We start from the raw sequence: 20,648 nt of genomic DNA on the forward strand, positions 1-20,648 counted from the left end.
AGANNCNCTATTAACCAACTCCTTGTGAATTTCCATTCCCCTGTTCAAATCCAAAAGTCTGGCACANGAGGAAATAGCAGTTGTGATTGTAACTGAATNAGGTTCAAATTCAAATTTCCTCATCAGGCTAAAATACCGTAGGGCTTCTTTGAAGTTTCCACTTTGGTAATAACAAGAAATTACGGTATTCCAGCATGCCACGTCCTTCTCAGGCATTTCATTGAACANCCATATGGCTTTCTCAAATGCATTACATTTTGCATACATACCCACAAGAGAGCTTCCAACAACAATGTCCATCATTAAACCAGTTTTTATCAAGCATGTATGGATCATTTTTCCCAACAGAAACCTACACAACCCCCCACAAGCCTTAATAACACTAGGGTAAGTATAACTATCAGGTTTCAGGTAAGGGTAATGTAACAACTTCTCAAAAAGCTCTAGGGCTTCCACATACATGTAATTCTTAGTGTAACCAGCCATCAGGCCATTCCACAAGGATATCTCACATGGGTTTTTCATGGTATCAAGAACGCACTTTGCATGATCATACAAATGGAAAGAAAGATATAGGTTAATTAGATTCTTGCATAAATATATATCATTTTGCAATCCCAATGTTACAGCTTTCTGATGAATGAGCTTGCCTTGCTTCAGTGACTTCGAATTCTTACAAGTTCTCAAAAGGGATAGTAGTTTTCTAGTGTCCATTCAGCAATTACCAAGAGAGAAACTACACAAAAACCATAATCATCAATCTAAAGCATGGCAACAAACAGATAATAACAACAGCACAAATACAAAAGGGTGGCAGAATCCATAGTGGAGAGCACACCATCTTATAAATAGCAGAAGGCGCAAAAGATGAGGTGGAATATAGGCAAAGTCATGAAGGTACATAAACTGCTAAAAGCTTGAACCTTTTGATTAAAGTCATTTTCATTCATTGTAACTGAAAAAGGATTCAGCCCCACTTTTCCAGATTTGGGATTCAGTTAGAAATATACAAGTTTTTGAGTTGGAGATTTAGAAACTGGTTGTGAAAGCAAAATTCTGAAATGCTGGATTTGGTTTCTGCTGCAATTTTTCCTCGGTGCTTCAAATGTGTTATTATAACAATTCTAGTCATTGGCGTCAACATTGGTTCGGCCTTGAGTGATGGTAAAATTCAATGCCGTTTGTAAAGATTTTTTTACAGGAAGGTTTAATTCCCTATAAAGAGAGAAGTTGAGGTTACATTATAAATTTTGCTGGAGATCCCGCACCAATTAAGGAAATGGCTAAATAATAGTATATAAATGAAGGCATATACCACCTTATTAAGCCAGCTCTACATGGTTGACTTAACACCTTTTAAGTGGATACCATAGTAAATCCTTGACAGGTTTGTGGACCCTATTTATGTTGCTATCGGACCCTATTGAACTATCCACAAATATCTAATCCTGAACCATCCACAAATATCACAAATATCTAGTCTTCACATAATCTTAAATGGTATTCTGATTCAAAAACAGTAATGAATTTGGATAAATACTAACATAAAATGAACTCATCATTACCGTAATAAGGTCACTTTGATAAGAAATTTGTGAGAAAACTGGACGTGCACTGTGGAGCACATTCTTCTGCAAGCAAATCAAAGTTGCTTGCCAAGCAAAATTAAGTGTAACAAAGCACGATGTGTTTTGTTTAGTGGTTTTTCGTTTGCAATTATATACAAGATTACAAGCAGATGTTTAGGGCGTTTTATTGCTTATGGAGCTGTCTAGTTTTTCTCTTTTAATGATTACATGTGAGGAAAGGAAACGGAGGACCAACCTGGACAGCGACCATTGGTTTTATGGTGTCACGGTGGTGGCTGGTGACTGGTGCTCCACAATGGTGGCTAGAGACGGCGGTGCAGTAACAACTGGTATGGCATTAGAGGGATGAGGCCGCGTCCTGAAAGAAATTAACAGAGGTGTGGAAAGGGACTCTGCAACACAACTTTTTGATGTTTTGGTTGCATCTAAAATTGATTACATAATGGTATTCGAAAACCAATCAACAAAATTTTAAAACCAAAGAATTATTAATTATCTAAAACCAAACTTCTTTATATTGAGTTTAGTTTTGTTCAAAATGTAGTTCTTATTGTTTTCAAAACATATATATACACTATTATTTGACGTTGCGCATATTTTTAACAATATTTAATATTTGATAAAAACACATATCTTATAAAATTAATCAAATTTATATACTATATTTTGAATTAAAATAATAATAATTACAATAAATAAATGACAAAAAATCATTAAAAAAATTATATGTAGATATACTTATGCGTTATATTAATTCAAATTACGATTAAAAATTTTTAGGAATCAATTTGACTATAAATGCAATATGTTGAAAATAAATAAATAATTTATATGAAAAAACATTATATAATAATTATAATAAATACTGCAACATTTATATATAATAAATAATTTAAATTTTTAAATAAATTTCTAAGAGTTGAAAAGTGGAATTAACATTATGTCCTAATCATGTTTCTATGGTTTGTAAAAGCATATATAGTTCCTTCTGCTGCAGAAGTCGTTCTTAGAGCAGTTTGAGATTCTATCAGGTGAGGGAAGTTAATTATCATTATTTTCAAATTCTAATATGATTAGAATTGTGTGTGCATGTTTGATGGTCTGTTATTGATTTAAATTATTGATTTTAATTGATGGAATCATGGTTAAAATCTATTTTGAGTTTTATGATGGTGTGTTGTTTGAAATGTTTGAATTGGTCTATAACTAATAGTCCGCTATAGGGATGTTTTGTTGGGACAGCTAGTTGAAATTGTGGTTGTGTTTGTCGGTCTGAAATGGATGAAATTTAAGTCTTGGTTAGTTGAAAATACTGTTGAAATCTTGTTTGGGAAATATGATTGTGTGATGTTTGAATTGGTTTATTTAAAGTTGAACGGGTGGAATGGGTATTTGATGAGATGAGCAAATTGGTATTCACTTTGACACTGAAGCATGTTTTCAGATCAATCATTGAGTTAGAAATACCAATTTGGTTGTTTGATTTGGTACATAGTTCATCAAATCACAATTTGGGAAGCTGCAAATTTTTAGTATGGCGCTCAATGCCATATTTCACTATGAGCGGCCAAAAGTGCAAATGGTCTTGCATTGAGCGATGATAGGACACCACTGAACGCTAGTTACCATTATAGGTCTGGAACTAAATTCATTCTAATTCGTTAAGCGACAGGTTGTTAGTTCCCTTCATGTTGAGCGACACTCGAGTTTCTAAATTGGAGCTTATGAGTTCAATCCCCTTTAAGTGTTCTCGAGAGTGTTTTAATTGTTGTGAGGAGTTTCTCTCTAACTGTGCTCAAGCCATCTCCGCAATCGTGTTTGTAAATGTTTCCTTCCCTCCCTCTTTAATTTTATTTCTTCTTTCCTTCATGCTCTTTTAGTTCATGTTTTTCTTTCATTTTTACGTTCGTTCCTTGTTCTCGTTAGACTTGCTTTTGTTATTACCTTATGTTCTTTCATCACTTTGCACTATTTTCTTCTCTTCTTGCTCTCGTCATTTTTCATTTTTTTTACTATGGAATGTACTCTTAACAACAATTTGTGGCCGACATTTGAACATTTTATTTTATTTATGCAATGCAATCATTATCTGCTTTGTTTTATATGCAAGTTGATGATTTTCTACAATTCTATAAGATATGTTTGCTTAGCACATGGGTGGAACCATTTTCGTACAACGATTAGGACATCTGGTTATACCTATGAGACTCAAACAGTACAAAATTGCATCATTTGAAAAACCGAGTAGCCACAATGATTTCATAGACCTATGTGTTATTGAAAGATATGATATTTGTCGAGTCATATTGCTAGGCTTCTTTAGTCAAGAAGTCTAGCTATCACTCAAAACAACACACTCTGTTAGGTTTATGTAATTGAAAACCTAATTCTCTTCTCTCATAATTCACAAGAACACAAAACAGAAGAATGAATCGTATTTCTTTCTTTATTTGCTCATTAACAGTATCAAGAGTCAATGTACAAGTATGGATAACAGCGAGAACCTAATCTCCCTCCTCAGGCCAATGTCCTGAATATACAAGTAAGATTTATCATACCTTAATAGACTAACAATTATTCTATTTATCATACCTCCCAAATAACTGTTATTACAGTTATGCTTTCCATTGTTCAACCGAATGGCTCTTGTTCAACCGAACGGTTCCTTCTCCCACTCCCTTAACTGTTCGGCGTTCACCTCATGCCCAACCGTTCGGCTTTTGCCTCATGCCCCCACTACATGTGGTTGCTCGGCCCCTACTGCCTATAGCCGTTCGGCTCCTTCCCCATCACCCTTAACCGTTTGGTTTTTTCTTCTCTCACGTACTTTCCCGCCCCTATCATTCAAAAATACATTCCCATACCTTCCATTTGTAATAATCTAATTCTCCTAAAAAAGGAAAATAGAGAAACTAGGAAATCTAGGAAATTAAAATAAAATAAAAAATTATGTATCTATTTCCTCTAATTAGGAAGATTCTAAAGATATTATCTCAAATTACAACAAGAGTAATTTCTCAATTTATGTTGGATCAAATTAATTGTTACAATTCAAATATTCCACTTCCATTGTCTACAAATGAAACAATATGTAAAGTCTATCATATCTCAAGTCTGAAAGTCATTTAGTATTATTTACATTCCTATTTGAGCTCTCATATAAAATAAGTTAAACGATCATTGCACAGATACACATAAACAAGCAAACAAACGTAATGGTGAGTTAACATAAAAAAAATAATAAACACATAACCAAACAACAACAACCACTCAAAAATATGATATCACCTGTGTTCTAACGATTCACAATTCGACCACGACAACAAACCAATATTTCCCCCATCTTTCCCTCATGGTACATTACTTCCAATGGTATAACAATTATCAAACCATACCACATCAGGGGGTTGAGTAGTCACACCCACTCTTACTGTCTTAATACAATCGGAAGAGTGCTCCCTTCCACTGCTACTTGCAGGCGAAAGGAAGACCCCAACCTCGGGTATCAATACCAAACACAAACCATAATTGGGGGGTTGAGCGATCCAACCCACTCTTACTGTCTCAATACAGTCAAAAGAGTGCTCCCTCTCACTTACTTGCAAGCGAAAGGAAAACTCCAACCTCGAGTATCAATACCAAACAAAGTTGACTTCCAATAATTTGGACTATTTCCTATCCAATCTCAACTCACTATAAAGGAGTATATCCATTGATACCCAAATAACAATATATCAAAGCAATTTGGACAATCCAACCATTCAATAAATTTACTATACACACATCCAATCATTCAATATTATCCAACCGAGCATTGCATCCATTCCAAAATTTACATTCAGTCATATCAATTTATAATACTTCACCTAATGCAATCCAACGCATATCTCATTCATTATTTCAAACAACTAACTAATAAAACTTAATATATTTTACAACCCAAAGACTTAATCAAACTAAACATCCATTCCAAATTTCCAATTTACTCTTCTCAAAAACACCTTATTATACTAAAATCACAAAGTGTTTTAGTGCATAATTTTAACTCAAACATCAAGCATTGGATGCAGTATTGTATTTAAAAAGAAAAAAAAACAGCAAACAGTAATAATAGTGTTCCAAAACAGCACCAAACAGCAGAATTTATTAGTGTAAAACAGAAAGAAAATAATGCTGAAACAGTCCACAATAGTACAGAAAAAAGCAATGATTTAAGTGCTGAAACAGCCAGCAAAGAATGCAGAAACAGTAAATAAAACACCAACATTTTACACAGCACATGCAACCAAATTTCCCTTGCATTTACCGTGAAACAGAAACATAAGATGTACAAAATAGATAAGTTTATCAAGACAAGTTAAATTACTTTCATTCTAAAAAAAATAGGATGTTTAAATGATATTAGTTCTAAACTGTACTTCTAGTTAAATAACACCTTATCTAGAAACACATTCCATTTCTTATTCGTCTAATTCTCCTAGGTTAATTAATCCAAAATAGATATGTTCCTCACTTTTCCAACCCAGACATCAGATGATCACACAATTAGATAACACATACTCCAAAACATTGCATCTTCGTAACTACCATTGGGACCCAAGATATTCTTAAACAAAATAAGAGTTTGATGATGACCTAGACTCCAGATATATCAAAGTTCATTCTACCAACTGACTTAGCTTGCATACTACTTAAAATAGCTAAAAGTTATAATAAGATTACTAGTCTACGCTCCACTAATTTTGCACTTCTAATTTTAAATGCCCATTATCTATAAATGGCTTTCTAGATCAAACCACACTCATTGCCAAACCTGTACATGTCAACACAAAACAGATTCTATTTCACACAGTCAAATATAACATATAACATGCACCCATCATGTCTATCACGCCTACAAATTGAGCCCAACAGAGTTTATATTTACAGATTAAGCTAACAAACATGACTTAAGCACATGACGATTCACATTTCAATCAAAATCCCCTGTATTAGCATTCCAGATAACAAGGCATGCCATTAATCACACTTTTCAGAAACACAACTTTCAACGTCAACACATTGACATAATGCAGTCAATTACCGAATACTATGCCTTTTCCTAGCATCGAAAGCATTATACTAATCCACATTATATCAAATTTACAGTCACAACCATTCTCATAATAAATTTCCCATTCAAAATGCATAAAACAACATAAACCCTACTTTCAAAACACACAAAGCAAGATTAGTTCCCCATACCTGTTCGATTTTCCCTTTACCGCAACCCTCAGTTCGAACTTCATGTATCTAGCTCTCCCGCTCCTGCGTTCACTCTCTGACTCGCAAACTCGTTCTCTCAGTGCCTCTCACTCACCAACGATCTCGCTCGTCACGGATTGAGCATTTAGTGCTCTCCCTCGCGCAACCCTCTCCCTCTCACGCCCTTTCCCCGTCGTTAAGGTTTTTCGAAGAAAGAAAGAAGGAGAAGAAAGAAGAGGGATTATCGAAAAGGAAAGAAAGGAAGAAAAATGGACTTCCCCCAAGCTGACCCTGTCTCTCCACTCCTGGCTAATGGGCTTCGTAGTCTAAGCCCTAAACTAAGCCTGATGCCCCCAAAAAATAAAACACAGTAAATCAAAAAAATAAATTATTTTGTTCCCAGCCAAGTTCAAGCACAAGTACCTTCGTCACACGGACGAGCACAGAACACTTTTATTAATTTAAAATAAAATAATTAAACTTCTCATTCAACTGGATCTTTCAGTGGTGTCTACTGGGGTCATAAATTATGAATATGAATGAAGTATGTGGTGAAGAAAGTTTGATCGAAGACCATCAAGATAATATATTGAACCTTGTACTAGAGCAATGACAAAGATGATAAAAGAGGAAAATGGACCTTAACGAACTCTACTTCAATAGAAGATTATTTACTAATCTCTTCCTTTATCTTAAAAACTTTGTAAATATGTACACATATCTTTCTTCTAGGTCTTGTATTTGGGGTAAGAACATTGTTTAGTGTTGATTAAGTTGCTTAGCGCAAACTAAAGAAGATTAGCACTAGTTTTGGGTCTTGAAGCTTGATTAGCACCTCATTCACCAATCCAAATACTGCAACAACTTGTTGAAGAAATTTAAAATGCTAGACTGCAAGAGGCTGCAACTCCTATGACAACCAACTGTTACTTGGATCTTGATGAGGTTGAAAAGTGTGTCGACCAGAAAATGTATCGAGGTATGATCAGATCCTTACTTTACCTCACTGCCAGTAGGCCTGACATAATGCACAGTGTATGTTCCTATGCTAGATTTCAGTCCTCTCCTAAAGAATCACATCTAACAGCTGTAAAAAGAATTTTGAAATACCTCAAAGGAACCAAAAGTCTAGGACTATGGTATCCAAGTGGTACAAACATTTTTCTTGATGGTTAGAGTGATTCTGACTTTGGAGGTTGTAAGCTAGACAGAAAAAGCACTAATGGCACATGTCACTTACTTGGATCATCCCTGATTTCTTGGCATTCAAAGAAGCAAGCTTGTGTGGCATTATCAACCACAAAAGCTAAGTACATAGCAGTTGAAAGCTGTTGTGCACAATCTCTTTGGATCAAGAGTCAATTTGAGGATTATGGTATAAAACTAGATAACATTCCTTTAAAATGTGATAGCACTAGTGCCATTAATCTGACTAAGAATCCAGTGTTACATTCGAAAACTAAGCATATTGAAATAAGACATCACTTCATTCGAGATCACATTCTTAAGGGTGAAATCAAGATTGAGTATGTAAATACCTTACATCAATGGGCTGACATTTTTACAAAGCCTCTAAACAGAGAGAGATTTTTTACAATTCGAAATGAACTAGGAATTTTAAGTGATAGTAGCATAAAATGATAATTTATTCGACTGTGAAATGATTGAAGTCAATTATGCTTGATGTGTTACACATCTATACATATTGACTTCTTTCTAATTTTATTTCTTGCATAACTAAAATGCTTGATCTATGAAAGATCCTTGAAAGGTTTTGTAGGAACAACAGTGCTTTGGAAACTATCAGTGAAACTCAACATCATTGAGAAGCAATGTATTCGATTGAGAAAATAATTCAATCGACTGTACAATAACAGGGTTATAAATTCCAATTATGGAATTTGGTTATATTTTGTTGGCTGATTATCTGATCTTGATTATCTGCAATTATCTATGTTCTTATTTGATTATGAATATCTTATTTGAGATATTATTGTGAGATTGTTGTAGTGTGTATCATTGCATGAATAATCAATTTGATATCTTATCTTTAATACAACTATGTGCAATACTGTTTTGAATACTTTGAATTGTGTATTGCATTGTGCATATGATCTGGTTTTGATATCCATGCATGATGACAGGGGAAGTATTACTTTCTTATACATGTTTATCACATGCCTTCATTTCAGGGGAGTTAACTTTTACATGTGATTAAATGTGATAGGGGGAGTATCAATGCATTTCATATATGCTAAATATTTTTTTTGATGCATCTTTGTTTGTCATATCAACATATCTACAGCGTTCCTTTTTTGATAATGCACAAAAGGGGAGAGAATTTATGAAAGAGATAGAATTTATGAAAGGTAGAATACCTGTGTTTGTCTCATATTCTGCTTGATATGATATGACTGATTTGGGTTTGCAAAATACAGAGGTTTTTGAACTGTGATATATCTTGTGTCACTCTGGTTTGCATTTGACTATACAAACATGGTTGGTTATTAATCATGGTTGTGTATCATAAAAAAAAAGGGGAGATTGTTGAGATTATTGACAATACAATATCTATATCACTCTGGTTTTTGGTGATGACAACACATTGTTTAATAACATACATATGTTGTTGTTGTGTTACATGTTCTTATGCTGAATGTTTGATATATTTGTTGAACATTAATATGTGCTATATTGCTATGTGAATGCACACATATTAAGCTTGTACATGTTACATTATTTCTGGATGCATTGCACATGTTTTAATGCACGAAAACCACAAGCACTTTTATGAACTTATAACTATGTGACAAAGCTGCAGTAAAGTCGACTCTATTATTAATTGATTCGACTATACTAAAAACTTTGTACAAATTTTGAGATTCAGTGCTTTGTGAGATTTTGAGAAGAAAGGAATTTCAAAATGATTTTACTTGTCGAAGTTGACTGTGTGCACCACATACTCGACTGAGTTATTTGTTTGATTTGGAATACTGTTATGCTCTTACAATATAACAACTATATTTTCAGAAGTTAGTTGAACATTGATTGATTGGTCAACTCTATTAAATGAGAATTGATTTTGGTTGACTTAGGGATGGCAAAAAAATCCGCGGACACAGGTATCTGCAGGTAAAACCCGCGATGGGTAGTTATTACCTGCGAGTAACGGGTAGCGGGTATTTCAATACCCGCTTCTAAATGGGTCAGGTACGGGTAGTATACTACTGGACCTGCGGGTACCCGTTACCCACAAAAAAAAAATTATATATTTTTTTAATTAAATTTAATTAAAAATAAAATAAAATTATATTTTATTAGGTTAAATTTAATTAAAATTAAATTTTAATTTATATTTACTTTAATTTATATTATATATTATATATATTTTTTTGTGATTTTATTTAAATTTTATTTTAAAATGTATAAAATATTTTTTTTTTGCGGGTATCCGCGGGTACCCGCGGGTTTTAAAATAACCGCGGGTGTTTACTAAACGGGTACCCGACGGGTAGCGGGTCGGGTGGTAGGTACATTTTTATCCGGTGGGTCGGGTTGCGGGTAGTCACTATCCGTGCCTGACCCGATCCATTGTCATCCCTAGGTTGACTGAATGCTACTAGTCTGACTGAGCTGTTATAACTGTCTTGACATAGTCGACTGAATTAGTATCTTATTCGACTATGAGAACATCTATTTAATAGAAATCTATAAATAGTCTGAGCACTTGATTGTTCAGTGACTTTTGATGATCTAACAATTTCATATTTTGTTTCAGATTGTTATCTTTGGTTTTAGAGCTCTAAGAATTCTCCAAGAAGACGATGGTGATCTTTCTTGAAAGAGATTCAAAGGAGATTGACTGTGCACACATTGATTGATCACATTCTGCACAACTGAAGGTGCATCTGGTTTGATCAAGAATTGACTTGGTTTGAAGGCTTGACATCCTTGAAGACTGCTGGATTGGACCTGCTGTGATTGCAGGAGATAAACTTGTGAAGTCTGGTTCACTTTGAGGATTGTTCAAAGTGGTGGTTGGCAGATTGCAGGAGAGGGGACATCTTACTACAAGTCTTGTTGTGTTTTCTGCCTATATTTTGGTTTAGGGTTAGAGAGGAGATTTATATTTTTGACGTGGAGGTCTTCTATAAATTTCTTGTTGTAAAAACCACAACCATTATAGTGCATTTGTTTCCTGGGTTGGAAGGACACTGGATGTAGGCATTGTTGGTAGAACCGGTATAAAAATCAGTGTTTGATTTTCTCTATCCCTGCACTTTTACTTACAGTTGACTTTATTATTTACGCAGTCAACTACGTTTTTCCGCTGCATAAGATTTTTCATTGCTTGCATTTGAAGAAAGTTTGTAAAGTTTAATACTTTGATTTCAAGATTGCGAAAAAACTTTGTTTTTTATAAAGCACCAATTCAGCCCCCCACCCCCACCCCTCTTGATGTAAAAAGAAGCCTACCTGTTTTCCAACATAAGGGAGGCGGGATTTATAAGGGAGGTGACGTACATCACATGGCTCGCCAATGTGGTTATGGTTAAAAAGGCCAACAGGAAGTGGCATATATGCACCGATTATACAGACCTGAACAAGGCGTGCTTGAAGGATGCCTACCCACTGTCAAGCATCGACAGCCTAGTTGATAGGGCATTCGACCATAGAATGTTGAGTTTTCTGGACCCTTACTCAGGATATAATCAAATCCTTATATATGCTCCAGACCGAGAAAAGATGACCTTTATTACCGAGAAGGCCAATTACTATTACGAAGTTATGTCGTTCGACCTTAAGAATGCGGGAGTGACTTACCAGCTTTTGATGGATAAATTTTTTGCGGACCAGATCAGACGGTCTATGGATGTATACGTGGATGATATGGTGATCCGCTCGAAGTTCGGCAAAGAGCATATAAAGGACTTGGAGGAAGTCTTCAAGTAGGCCTGTCGGTACAGGATGAGGTTGAACCTAGCCAAATGTAGCTTTGAAGTAGGGGCTGGGAAGTTTTTGGGGTTCATGCTGACGACTCGGGGAATAAAAGCCAATGCGAATAAATGCACTGCCATCCTGTACATGAAAAGCCTAACGAGCCTGAAGGATGTTCAGAGGCTAGTGGGTAGGATGACAACGCTTTCCCAATTCATCCCCAAGTTGGTCGAGCGTATCCGACTGGTGTTGAAGAAAATGAAGAAGGGATCGGTGGATAAGTGGGATGCAGATTGTGAGAAGGCTTTTGAAGAGGTGAAGGCAGTGTTAACCCACTCCCTGGTCATGAACCGACCAGCAGATGGAAAAGATTTGCAAATCTATTTGGGGGGTGTCAGACGAGGCCATCAGCGTCGTACTATTGCAAGAAAAGCTAGAACCAAGACTTATCTACTTCATAAGTCGGGTCCTCCAAAACGTTGAAACCCACTACCAACAGGTAGAAAAGGTCGCGCTGACACTACTCAACGCGACCAGAAGGTACCAACCATATTTTCAAAGCTACCAAGTAGTCATCCGAACGAACCATCCCATTTCCAAGATCCTAAGGAAGCTTGATTTGGCCGGAAGGATGGTCGGCTGGGTAGTAGAATTGTCAGAGTTTGGCCTGCGTTATGAACCAAGAGGATTTGTCAAAGGACAAAACTTGGCGGACTTTGCAGTAGAGTTACCCCAAACCACCCCCAATCTTGAATGGAGCCTGTTCGTGGACGGGGCATCCAGTCGAGTAGGTGAGGGCACCAAGATTGTGCTGGAAGGACCAAACGAATTCTAATTGGAACACTCCCTTGTGCTCAAATTCAAAGCTTCCAACAATCGGGGGGAATACGAAGCGTTAGTGACAGGGTTGGAATTGGCTAGAAACATAGGTGTGAGAAGGGTGACGTGTCGAACAGATTCGCAACTAGTTGTTGGGCAAATGAACAGTAATTTCCAAGTTAAGGATGACTATTTCTTGCGGTACTTCCACAAAGCCTCTGCTCTTGGAAAAGACTTTGAAAAGATTGAAATCAAGCATATCCCTCCAGAAAACAATTCCTGAGCGGATATGCTCTCGAAACTCTCTAGTGGCAAGGAGAAGGGACAATTGGTGATCGTCCTCCGACAGGTACTGATAGAACCTTCAATAGAAGGTTTAGTCACAACTGTAGCGGACGGTAGCGACTGATGGTTGGAGATCAAGTGGCTTATGAAGCAACGGGGCACTGGGCACCGGGTTTTCCCAGTAGACACCTAAAAGGTCGCCCGGTACGTCATCATAGGCGGAGATCTCTACAAAAGAGGATTCAACACTCCTATCCTCAAATGTCTGTCGGAGTCTGAAGCATAGTATGTGTTGGACGAACTACATAACAGAGTTTGCGATTTTTACACCAGATAGAGGACCTTAAAGGCAAGGGCTATCAAGGCTAGGTATTATTCGCCCACCATGGAAGAAGACGCCAAGATATTTGTATAGAAATGCCCGGCCTGCCAGGCTCACGTTAATGATCTGCACGCCCCTACGGCCATGTTGCATAACATGATCTCCCTGTGGTCGTTCGTCCTATGGGGAATGAACATCGTTGGACCTTTCCCCTGGACGATCGTAACAAACAATGACAGACAATTCATCAACAAAAAACTGACCAAATTTTATAAAAACCTAGAGATTAAACACGTCATCAGTTCATTGGAGCACCCTCAGATGAACAATCAAGTAGAGGTAGTCAACAAAACCATTGTAGCCGAGAAATAAAGAGAAGACTGAGTGACAAGAAAGGAGCTTGGGTAGACGAATTGCCTGAAGTCTTGTGGGCATATCGATGCACCCTGCACGAGACGACCAATGAGATGCCCTTCAAGGTAGGAGAGTCATCTCTACGACGACATTTGAAGGATTCCCACCTGAATGAAGCAAACTAAGGGTAGAGCTGGATACGCTGAAGGAGCGGCAAGAGTCGATGACCATACACTCTGAGGCTTGTAAAAGATTGGTCGAGAAAAGATATAATACCAAGGTATAGCTTAGGAGTTTCCAAGAAGGAGATCTGGTATGGAGGAAGACCAGAGATGCGAGAAGGATGACTTCCGAAGGCAAGCATGCTGCCAAATGAGAGGGACCTTTCAGGGTAATAGAGGACCTAAAAAACAAAGCCTATTGCCTCACCCATCCGGATGGTCGACCTATCCCTAACACTTAGAATGACTCTCACTTAAAGTTTTATTTCAGCTGAATAACTGCATATTGTATTTCTCCTGTCATTGAAAATTAATACAATATTAACATTTCATCCATAGCAATGTACAGCAAAAGCTACTAACACCGGTTGGGGAACTAAAAATCTTTGGGAAGAACCAAGTTAATGAATGGAGAGCTCTTAAGAGTCACTGTTAACTTGGTTGGGCGGTGAACGGCGAGTTCATCAGTGAACCACTACCGCTTGGCTCAAATCAATGCTACCAAAAGTTGATGAACATAGAGCTCTCAAGAACCACTATCAACTTGTCCGAGCGGGGAACGACGAGTTCACTAATGAACCACTGCCGCCCAGGTCAAAAAATGCCAACACGGGTTGATGAACGGAGAGCTCTTAAGAGCCACTGTCAACCTGTCCGGGTGGCAAACGATAAATATGACAATAAACCACTACCGCCCAACTTGAATAATGATTAACAAATTGAACATAATTTTAAACGAGCCATTACCAACTTGATCAGGCGGGTATAGTAAGTTCGTCGACAAGACGACGCCGACCAAGTCAAATGCTCCACTTAAACGGTTCCACCGAACGATCATATTGTAAATAACATAATAGAATGCTTAAATACGAAAAGGAAAATGAAACTGTTATATTGAATGGTAATCTTTGGGTACACATCAAAAAGGTATTAATGAGCTGGTGAAGCAAACACTCTAATAAAACCTAAGTGTTTGCCACATAAAAAAAAAAATCAGAAATCACCAAAAGCTCCCCCCCCCCCCCTCACCAACACAAGTTTACGTTGGCCCCATCATTGCCATCAGTAGCCACCTGTTCTCCCTCGCCAGCATCCTCTTCAGCCGCCGGTTCTTCCTCGTTGTCGGGTATTTCGTCATGAGGGACAAAATTCCCCTCATAAACTTTTTTCATCACATCAAAACCCTTGGCATATGGATCAACTCCCAGTAAGAAAGAGGCTTGACGGAGGGCCTTGTTAAATCCTTCCTCGTGCTCGATCATGACAGATGTGTTCAAAGCAGTGATCCTCTCATTTGCTTGCTCAAGTCGAGCGGTTAGGGCTTTACCCTCGACGGTCAATTCTTGCTCCCTTTCCTGCCGCAGTCTGCGACCACCTAGTCTCCCTTTACTCATGCGGCTCGAACGCTCTCGGCAACTTCTGTCAACTGTCGCCTAGCCCCATCCAACTCCAGTTGAAGGTTAGCTTACTTCTTCTTGCACCCTCCATGGGCGGCCCTCAATGCTTCAACCTCGACACGAAGATCAGTGGTGATTTTCTTTTCTTCAGTCAGTTCTGCTTGCACATGTTCTGACCCCCACTGGTCAGCAAACTCACGCAAGTACCAAGACATCATGGTTGGTCGGGTGGATAACTCCAACACAACATCGGTCACTTCGGCCTCGAATAACGGTTCTAGAACTGCCCGTTCGACCGAGTTCATATGGAAGTTAGTCTTGTGACTGACATTCAACTCGAGGCTGAATACGCCACTCGGAAGAGGTCGAGGTACACTCCCTTCACGACGATTCTTCCTGGAGGAAGATTTTTCCCCCTCGTTATGAGATTTCCTCTTTTTCTCCAACAAAGGAAAGGTCGCGACAATCGCCGTCCTAGAAGACTGCTCGAGATTGGAAATTGAGGTAGTTTAGGGAGTGACGTCTTGGACGACCTCTTGCATGACAACAGCCAGACGACCCGTCATGGTTGCAGTCACTCGGCTAGAGGATCCCAAACGAGGATCACGGTTCTTTGACACAACGGCGTCGCCCATTTCTTTCCTAAAGGACAAGAAGTTGGACTTCCTGGGAGGAGGAATGGGCATGATGCCTTAAAGGAAAATATAAACTTAGCTAAGTTAACACCAAAGCACCGAATAAGATAAATGGAAAATACCATACCAAATTCCATTTGATCAAAATCCTCATAGTCGAGGCACTCAACAAGGTCGTGGGCAGAAAGACGGTGGGCAGAACATTTATAATTCTAATAGCTCCAAATCGATGGAGCTCATAAGGCCGACCGACCAAGTGTTTATTTTATGTGGATCCTTTGTCCAATAAAAGGGAAACCGAGGAATCCCGACCTCATCATAAAATTCCGACCGGCCGGACTCTCTTATTACAACCTTAAAATATCTCTTTTTGAAATTTTTGAAGGACTCAGAGTATGACTTGAATAAATAATTATCCTTGATGGACATCAAGGATACCCATCCTCGCTTAGCAAGTGGGAGGATGTTGAAGTAGTGATAAAAGATGGGAACTTTAGGGGTAATCCCTAAGGCAGAGCAAACCACTACAAATGCCTACACGGAAACCCAACCGTTCGGATGTAGTTAGGAAGGGACGACATTAAGCTCAAGGAGGACGGCTGACTGAAAGGCCGTGAAAGGTACCTGAACATAAAATTGATAGAACAATGAGTATATACGAAAAGAAATCCTCTAAACTGGACCCTCACGACTAACACACAACCGTATTAGTCGGGCGTCCTCCTCGTCTCTAATAACAAACGACCGGTCCACCCACCATTGCAGCTCCTCCTTGACACCATAATTGGATACGTAAAGACCTACGTCATGCGATGCCTACCCGTACCCTTGAGCGGCCGACAAGCCTCCCGTTGGCACCACCTCATCATCATCAATATTGAGCCCACCTAAAAGAAGGGCAAGGGCCACCCCGTTAATAACCCTATCACCAGAATAAATAAGGGAGGAAGGCTCTGGGGGACTATCCTGCTCAGTTTTCTGCAGGTAAGAAGACGAAACGGAGCTGGGGGATGAAGGTCAACCACCCAAATCCACCAAACCCTCGCCGCCTCTAACTGACGACTCCTCAGACAAAATAACTCTACAGTAGCCATTATTACCTTAGGAAAAGGAATAACTTCTCGACCATACGGTATGAAGATCAAGAGAGAAAACGATGAAAATGACAACACCCCACCCCCTATTTATAGAAAAATTTTAGAAACCGTTATATCATCGTAGCTGTTGAAATCTACCACGACCAATGGTCCAGATTTGACGACGCTTCCACTACCCGAGAAGGAGGCAACACGTCCTCGCGACACGTGTTTTCCCGCCCCAAGTGATGTTCCAAAAATGCGCCGAAGCGCCTCATCCTTAGCCTGTTAGCACCGATCACACCAAAACCCAGCGTCGACTACGTTGTCTAGGGCTTGGGACCTGTGTACCGTACGGGCTGGATGACCCTACACTATCTCTCACCAACCCTACTGGACGGTTTTGGAGTAGAAGACCGTTGAAGTAGCAAGGAAATGGTCGAACCAATAGGCAGACCGAACAACTGTCATTAGGGACGTCCGACCTCATTCAATAAACAAGTCTTCCTTATAAAGATTAAGGTAAATGATAATTAAGATTATTGGACTGAGATTGGGCCATAATTAAAATTTCACTAATCTCAAGCCTATATAAAAACTATAAATACAGGTCAAAGGTAAGAAGTAGGTGATCACATTTGCTACATATTTAATACTATTGCATTGAACCCCCGTACAGACAATTTACTGACTTTAACATCAGAAAACTTTTGACAGGTATACCTCCAAACAATAGAGCAGACACGAAAATTGGATTAGACAACTACTGAACGACCTCAAAGAAAAAATTATATAAGTGTTGAAAGTAACTTAACCTCATGCCCAAAACAATTCACATTTATTCTGTTTCCAAAAATAACAATAACTTCCACTTTGTTACTAGGCTCTATATTTAATACTGCCGTGTCCAGTGCTCATCTTCCAACACGGCTAATGACTTCTTTTATAAAGCTGAATGGTTCCCTTTATGTGATTTATCATCCTTCAAATAATTCTATAAGTTTTTACATCATATACTTAGATAAACCATTTTCTTGTCAGTGTTACATACAAAATTACAATATTAAAAATGTAAGATTTTTATAATTTATAAAATTATAGAACTATAGTACAATTAAATATATTTTTAATCTTTGTTATATTGGAATTCGTTTTTATCTAATTTTTTTAATGTATTTTAATTTTCAAACTTTAAAAATAAATGAAAATAATTATTTTAATTCAATCATGTTTATTTTTTTATGAATCAAACACGTTTTATATTAATAGTTGTTTACTATTTTTTTAATATATTTTCATTTCAATATCAAATAGAAAATGTATTTGAGAAAAATAAATAATTTAAAAAGTATATTTTTTTTATAAAAAGATTAATATTATGAATGCATTATTATGTTATTAAATGTATTTAACATGACTCTAATTTCAATCAGTCATTAAAGTAAACAAAATAATAGTGATTAAGAAACTTTAATCTATATATATCAAAGAAATTTAATTGAGATCGATTTAAAAAGCCTTTACTGCATGTTGAAAATATTTTTAAAAAATTATTTTATAATGAATTTAAATAAATATTATGTTTGAATTATTAAGCGCGATAATTTTTTCTTAAAACACAAATAAATTGAATTTTTAAAAATAAAAGATCTTAAGAAAAATAAATGTAGCAATCATTTTATTATAATATTTAATGATTATAATAATAATCATATATCCCATATAAAAAACAATTAATTCATAAAATATATATAATACGATTACTGTTATTCTAAATATAACTATAACATCAAAAAATAAATAATATATATATATATATATATATATATATATATATATATATATATAAATTTAAATTTAATTAAGTTTTGAATTCAAGATAAATTTGAAAATTTTTAATTAAGTTTCTTATAAATTCTTTTATCTTTTATCTTTTATCAGTAGGATTTGATTTATTTGTTGTTGATGGAGAATTAAAAATAAAGGAAAATTGATGGTTTATTATATATGTATCTCTTATCTTTTTTATTAAAATGTTATCTCTAAATTTTTCTTAGTATAGATATTTTATTATAAATTATTTAAAATATTAAAATTCTTTTAAATCAAATATATTGAAGATTTTTTTATAATTATAAATAATTTATTTTATAATCTCAGTTTTAAATTTTGTTTGAATTCGATTTATTTTATATATTACTGAATATATAAAAGATAATGTATAATGTGTAGTGTTATATGTTATTGAAAGAAAATTTGTATTACGGTATGCTGTGAGTGAGTGTGAGTGTGAGTGTGAGTGAGTGTGTGTGGGTGTGTGGGTGTGTGTGGGTGGGTTGTGTGGGTGTGCGTGTGTGCGTGTGCGTGTGCATGCGTGTGTGTATCCGTGTGTGTGCGTGTGTGTATAAAAGGAGGTTTTTTAGTTGGTACATTTTAGTAAAGTTTACTAAGTTTTAGGTTACAAAAATGTCTCTGTTGAAAAAGAAAATCAACTTTAAATCTAAGGATATTTTAATAATTTTAAATTTTAATTTAAAATGAAAAAAATAAAAGGTAATTATTAAAAATCATGATTGGTCTACATGTACAAGAGAAGTTATTAACTTTTATTATATATTTTTTAAAAGGTAGTTGTTTTTTAAAATAAAAAATAAAATAAAAGGTAGTTGTTTTTTAAAATAAAAAATAAAATAAAAGGTAGTTGTTTTTTTTAACCCAAACGGACTTTATAAACCCAAACGGACTTTATAAACCCAGACGGGTTCTATAACCCTAAACCCTTATGTAGTTGTTTTTTGGGTGTTGCTCCCTCCACCTCCCCATCTCCTTCCTCCACCTCCCCAACATTTTGAATTTTTCTTTTAATTACAAAGATAACCTTTTCTTTTTCCTTTTTTTAACCTTTTTACTTACTTTTTACGTTTTTTACTTTTAATATTATTTAGTATAGTAACCTCCTCGACCCTAAGCTTTTCATTTTTCATTTTTGGGTAAGATTTATTAAAAACTACAGTTTTTATTCGATATCATGTCATATTTAATAAACTTTACTTTTGATTTTCTGAATTTTAATAATTTTCAATATTATATACATTTCACCTTTGCAATTTACATTTACAAATTTACTGAATCGATAAATTAGTATTCATATAAAAACTTTTATACTAACCGTATGTTTTTGTAAATAACAAAAACAAACCAGCAGAATAAATTGAAAAAAATATAAAAGAGAACTATTAGTTTTCTTTGTAAATATAAGTTTTTCTCTCCACTCTCTTCTCATCGTCTTCAATAAAAAGGAACTTTGTTATGTGTTTATCCTTTTGTATCTGGGACGCGAGAAACAGCTTCTTGGTTACTCAGATACAAAGAGAGTGTTTGCGCAAATGTCATGGCCTGTGATGTATCTTTTGCACGCTTCGAGAGTTAACATAATGAGAATCAAATATATTATTGCAGATACGAGTAGCCGTGGTAAAAGGGGCACGTGGACGAATCGAACATACATCGAAATGAGAGGGATCTAGAGTCTGTATAAGTATGGACCTATACAGTTGAAGGATAGCTTAAAGGAATTGATTTGGCTACTCATATCAACAAATGCATTTGCTTTTCGGTAGCCTAACTCATAAGAACTCCAAGTTTTCTTGGAAAGTGTGTGAATGAGGACAAAGCATACTGGAAAGTCTCGTGTTGATGTGTGGGGGCAGTCAGTAGTCCCTGTAAATTGCCGGGGCGTTACAAATGTGTATATATATATATATATAT

The 20,648-nt window shown here is 36.3% G+C and overlaps 2 protein-coding genes across 3 annotated transcripts in view; one reads left to right on the forward strand and one right to left on the reverse strand.

The window, feature by feature from the left end:
- The window catches only part of LOC106753450, a 32,005-nt gene extending 24,808 nt beyond the window's left edge, over positions 1-7,197 (reverse strand). Inside the window, exon 1 of one of the 2 annotated variants that reach the window (XM_022777521.1) lies at positions 6,834-7,197. In XM_022777521.1, coding sequence (XP_022633242.1) covers positions 6,834-6,877 — 44 coding nt within the window. In that variant the 5' untranslated portion in view covers positions 6,878-7,197. Of the gene's footprint in view, positions 1-1,824; positions 1,957-6,833 lie in introns of those variants that run through there. The other variant, XM_014635258.2, reaches the window with a different exon arrangement.
- Positions 7,198-11,801: 4,604 nt separating this feature from the next.
- On the forward strand, positions 11,802-12,254 carry LOC106753432. The gene has a single exon (XM_014635240.1). It carries the CDS (start codon positions 11,802-11,804, stop codon positions 12,252-12,254), a length of 453 nt encoding a protein of 150 aa, XP_014490726.1.
- Positions 12,255-20,648: the final 8,394 nt, after the last annotated feature.

The sequence above is a fragment of the Vigna radiata genome, unplaced genomic scaffold (assembly GCF_000741045.1).
Source record: "Vigna radiata var. radiata cultivar VC1973A unplaced genomic scaffold, Vradiata_ver6 scaffold_133, whole genome shotgun sequence".
In the NCBI taxonomy this organism is placed as follows: domain Eukaryota; kingdom Viridiplantae; phylum Streptophyta; class Magnoliopsida; order Fabales; family Fabaceae; genus Vigna; species Vigna radiata.

Coding starts and splice junctions, on each gene's coding strand:
- LOC106753432 (XM_014635240.1), top strand. CDS start 11,802: ATGAGGTTGAACCTAGCCAAATGTAGCTTTGAAGTAGGGGCTGGGAAG.